The 5100-nt window shown below is 60.4% G+C and overlaps 1 protein-coding gene across 1 annotated transcript in view; it reads left to right on the top strand.

Moving 5' to 3' along the window:
• Nucleotides 1-3516: 3516 nt before the first annotated feature.
• Nucleotides 3517-5100, top strand: part of B4GALT7 (beta-1,4-galactosyltransferase 7) — a 4946-nt gene continuing 3362 nt past the window's right edge. Inside the window, exon 1 of the mRNA XM_008048154.2 lies at nt 3517-3880. Within this exon, the coding sequence (XP_008046345.2) occupies nt 3810-3880 (71 nt within the window). The 5' untranslated portion in view covers nt 3517-3809. The remainder of the gene's footprint in view (nt 3881-5100) is intronic.

Below are 5100 nucleotides of genomic sequence, written 5' to 3'. Positions count from 1 at the left end.
TCGGCTCCCGGGCCCCCGGGAGGGTCTGGCTGTCCCCGCGGGTCCCGGCGCCCGCGGGGCTCGTCTGTGCCTCCCCGCGTGGGTCTCGTGTCCCCCGGCTTCCGTCCCTCGCGCGTCTCCTGCGGGTCCCCCTCCCTCTGCTGTCCTCCCCTCGTGAGTTTCAGTTCCTCCTTTTTGAGCCTCCCTGCTGCGAGTCTGTCTGTCCACCGGCCTGGGTCTCCGTGCGGGTCTGTGACTCCGTGGACCTCTCGCGCGGATCTCTGTCTCTGTCTCTGTCTCTCTCTGTCCTGGGTCTCTGGGGCTCTTTTTTTTTTTTGAGTTGGAGTCTCACTGTCGCGCAGGCTGGAGTGCAGTGGCCGCTGGGCTCAGGTGATCCTTCAGCCTCAACCTTCCAGTAGCTGGAAATACAGGCACGTGCCACTACGCTCAGCTAATTTTTTGATTTATTGTAGAGATGAGGTCTTGCCAAGTTGCCCAGGCTGGTCTTGAACCCACAGGCTCAGGCTATCATCTCACCTCAGCCTCCCAAAGTACTGGCATTATAGGTGTGAGCCACCACGCCTGGCCTCTGAGACTGTTTATTCCCTTTCTCTGGCCTCTGCATCACATCCATGTAGCTCAGACCATCGTCCTTCTCCATTTTTCACAGGCCACCGGTAAGAACCCACTAAACAGACGCTCCGGGCGCTCTGCCCAGCTGGGCACTGCCTGGCACGTACTGGGCACTCCTCATACACGCATTAGTTCATTTCCTGTGCAGCTGTGCTTGCTCCACATGTAAGGTGTGAGCTTGACCCAGACCTTAGCTAGTGATGTTTCCCATAAAAGCACAGTGCGGGAGGTCATTTGACTGCCTGGATCTAGGGACGCACCCACAATTCAGGCTTGAGATGTGCATCCCAAAAGTCTTTTCACCCAGAAAACGTGACAGGAGATCTCTACCCAGTGGATGACAACTCATTTCCTTTATGTTTCTTACGTTTGCCAGGTGTCCTAAGATTCTGGAATTTAGAGGGCACAGCTGTGTACTTTGGGGGATTTCTCAGGCTTGGTGTTGAAATGAAAAAGCAGGAATATAGTAGAAAGCATGAACTACTGGTCAGGCCTGGGCCGGAATCCTTTTTAATAACATGACCGGAAACAGATCATTTAATCTTTCTGACCTCAGCCTTTCCATGCAGAAACAGTGATCATAATATTTACCCCGCAGGGCTGTGTTAGGATTAAAGGAGGTCGTTATATGTAAAACCTTTGACACTGTGCCGGGCACAGAGGACGTCCCAGTCATCTTGCAGTTACCTCTGCAGTTTTGAGAGGCTGTCACCAGAGCAGATGAGGATTCAAATTGCACATTACTAAGCCTTGTCGGAGAGAAGCGCTTCTGTCTCCTGATCCCTTTCCATAACTGTGTTCTCAGAAAAGTTTACTGCTGTCAGTTCTGTGCTTTTGACACAGGGGTACAGAGAGCCATGCAGCATGCAGGCTAGCGTAGCAACTGAGTGCTGGGCCGTACTGACCAGTAAAGCCTCATCCATGCCCCTCAGCCAGTTCTGGGCCTGGGAGCTGCTGAGACTGCAGGTCTGGTGTGTGCCGCCAGGTGGCACCAGGAGCGGCTGTCCACTGTCCTGAGGAGCTGGAACTCAGCTCAGTGCAGATGCCCAGCCCTTTGAGCACAGGCAGGAGGATGCCTGTGGGAACGTGATCCTGGCAGGAGGGGGAAGCAGGTGAAGGGGACAGCATGTGAAAGTGCATGGAATGCCAGTCCACACTGTACCCCTGGATCATGTCGCTGCTTCTCTTCCCAAAGGTGGGATATGACCCCATGTCCATCTCTCCAGTCTCTACCCCGCCCCCAGAAAAAGCTCAGAGGGCAAGGGAGGCTCTGTAGAGGTTCCTGCCTTCCTGGGCCACTTGCAGGACTGGGCTCCACTCCTCCCCAGCAGAAACCACCAGCACAGGACAATGGGGGGTAAGTCAGAAGCCACGTGAGGGTGCCCTAGCGGGCCACCTCTCAGCTGCGTGTTGGGCCTGGCTTCAGGGCTGCTGGCTTCTGGGTTGGCAGTCATTTCTCTAGAGGAAGGAAGGAGCTGATCTGGCTCTAGTGTGTGACTTGAAGCATGCACCGATGGTTTTAACTTGCTTAGCCGTCCTCTGCTATCTGACATGCAGTGTGCTGGGCCACAGGCATGAATGTGACATGGTCTGACAAGCAGGGTCACAGGTCATTACAAACGAGTGATTTAATGAGGAAAAGGTCCTGGGAACAAAGAGGAGGGAGCATGGCTGGGGTCGGGGGCAGTGGTGGCCATGACATTGGAGTTTGGCCCTGAAGGATCAACAGGGGGCTTCCAGGCAGGTAAAATACATCAAGACATTTCAGGCAGGAGGAGCGGTCATGTGAGGGCAGGAGCAGGAGGGCGTGTGGCGAGTGACACTCTGAGCCGGCAGGAGAGCACCTGGAGACGGGGCAGGTCACAGGGGGCCTTGAATGTCAGGCCAGAGACCTTGGTCTTTATCTTGTCTGCATAGATGGGTCATCAGGAAGTTGAAGGATCTGCGCAGGGCGAGGAACAGCAGTAAGGAAGGCTCACAGGGGCTTAGGTGGAATTTATAACCCAGAAACTGACTGCTGGCTTAGCGGTTGTGAGTAGGTTCCTTCGTGGGTTATTTTGGGGACGAGGTGGAAGGAGTACAAGACAGTCCCCTTCTTGGACCCCTCAGCTCTCTCCACACTCAGCACCTTCCAGAGGAGGGCAAAGGAACCCGGCGATGCCCCAATTCTTGTGTTTGCTCACCTACAGGGCAGTCCCCAGCAGCACCCCAGCGTCTAGGATGTGCAGCTGCCTTTCCAGCTTCTGGAGTGAACTCGGGTGCTGTCCCAGCCCTCACCTTTCTTCCCCCTCTGTCTCCTGTTGCGTGTCACACGGGCTGCCTCTGGGACTGAAGGCCTGAGACTCGTCCCTGCCGGACAGCTGGGGCCTCACATTGCTTTGGGGCAGGGCTGCTTCTGATCTTCCCAAAGGAAGCCCCGGCTGCGTCACCAGGACTGATGCCAGCACATTCCCCAGTGCCGGGGCCTTTCTGGTCTGCCTGGAAAGCAGGATGCAGCCGGGGACGCTGCCAGGGCCGGTCTGCGGGGAGCGGGTTTGGAAGGCAGTGGAGGCTCTCCAAGGCGGCTCCGTTTCCCACCTGGGGAGAGGCATGTGCCAGAGTGGGCGCCTCACCCTGACCCCCAGCAGCTCATGGTTCACTCACAGGAAGTAAGAGAGCCGCAGGCCCTGGGCAGCTGTGGCCTGGGCGTGACCCGAGGGCTTCCCAGAGGTGGCAGGGCCGGGGCCCAGAGAGGCCCAGGTCTCTGCTACATGGTGAAGGCCTCAGCAATAGCATTCGAGCTGCTTCAGCACTAATTCCCAGGCACTGGGTAGGCCAGTCGCATGTGCCCCGCACATGGGGAGCCGCAGGAGGGGTCTGTCGCTGGCTCGGCCCGGCCCCTGACCTGCCCCCGCTCTCACCCCAGGTCCAGGCTGCTCCCCGGAGGCCTCCCCCGGAAGCGCTCCGTCTTCCACCTCTTCGCTGCCTGTCTCTTCCTGGGCTTCTTCTCCCTACTCTGGCTGCAGCTCAGCTGCTCTGGCAATGTGGCCCAGGCAGCCAGGGGCCAAGGGCAGGAGGCCTTGGGCCAGCCCCGGGTCTGCCCGCCAGAGCCGCCCCCTGAGCGCGGGGAAGAAGACGCGGCGCAGGGCCCCCACCGCCTGGCCGTGCTGGTGCCCTTCCGCGAGCGCTTCGAGGAGCTCCTGGTCTTCGTGCCCCACATGCACCGCTTCCTGAGCAGGAAGAGGATCCGGCACCACATCTACGTGCTCAACCAGGTGGACCACTTCCGGTAGGCGTGCCCAGCCCTCGCCTCAGGCCTCGGCCTGTGGAGGTTGCCTGGGGCAGCGCGGGGAGGCAGGCACCTCGCGGCGTGGAATGCGACCCTGGGGAGGCCCTGGTCTGGGCTTCCTTTTCCGAAGATTCTCACGGCTGCTGCGTGTGGATGGGTCTCACGGGGCAAGTGGAGCCGCAGGGAGCCGGCTAGGGGTCATGTCCGAGGTGAAGGGGCCTGATGGCGAGGGAGGGGGGCAGAGAGGAGTGGCCCAGAGGAAGCAAGGCAGGACTCGCTGGAGGTCAGGGACAGGGAGGGTCACAGCCAGGCCTTCAAGTGGCAGTGGGAGCCCCACCTTGGCGCATGCGCGCTCTCCATGGCCATACCCAGCGTCCTGCCCTCCAGCTCCCACCCAGCTCGCTCCCGCGGGAAGACAGGCACCCACAGTTCTAACCCCGCTGGTCTACTCGTCCCATCGTCCCGCCTGTCCACCACTGCCTCCTTTCCAGTCCATCATTAACATCACCGCACACACACACACCCTCAAGCCCTGGCCTCGGTGCCCACCCCGGTGTGGCAGCCTCACTGAAACCGACACGGCCTGGGCCACACCCACACCTGGCTGCAGGCTCTCTGCCTGCCAACAAGCCCCACCGGGAAGGCCCTTGCCCTGCCAGAGGCCTCAGCCCCTGCGGTCTGTGCACTGCCCCCCTCCAACCTCCTTGTCCTTACCGCCCCTCCCATCCTCACTCTCAGCTGGTGACTTTGCTTCCGACCTGAGGAAACAGAGCCATGTGGAAAGGAGCTCTCCCAGTGCTGGAGCCTCGACGCCCCTCCCAGCTCTGTGCGGTTCAGCAGCTTCCCAGCCCGCATTTGGGCAGCCCTCCCACATGGCAGTGGACCCCCACCTTGAGGCCAGCCCTCCAGCAGGCGGCCCTTCCCTCTCCCGAGGACACCTGTTGGCCCGCAGACGCTGCGGCAGCCCCTGGGCCCCACGTCCCCCGGGCTGTCGTCCGCCTCGGCTCGCCTTTATAGCCAGCTCTTCCCTTTCTCTGCCTCGCTCTCTCTTGAAGCCCCACCCCCAGCACAGCACCATGCAGCTCGAGGTCACGTGACCGCCACCTCGCTAACCCTTGGGACTCACTGCTGGGCCTCCCCCCCTCCATGCAGCCGCAGTCGCCCCCCCAGGGGGCTCATCCGCCTCACACCCAGCCTGCCTCCACCCTGATGCCAGACCC

Source organism: Carlito syrichta, unplaced genomic scaffold (genome assembly GCF_000164805.1).
Source record: "Carlito syrichta isolate Samal-C Ts95f unplaced genomic scaffold, Tarsius_syrichta-2.0.1 Scaffold120639, whole genome shotgun sequence".
Classification (NCBI taxonomy): Eukaryota; Metazoa; Chordata; class Mammalia; order Primates; family Tarsiidae; genus Carlito; species Carlito syrichta.
The sequence above is the reverse complement of the archived record's forward strand: the minus strand, read 5'-3'. Positions and strand labels throughout refer to the sequence as shown.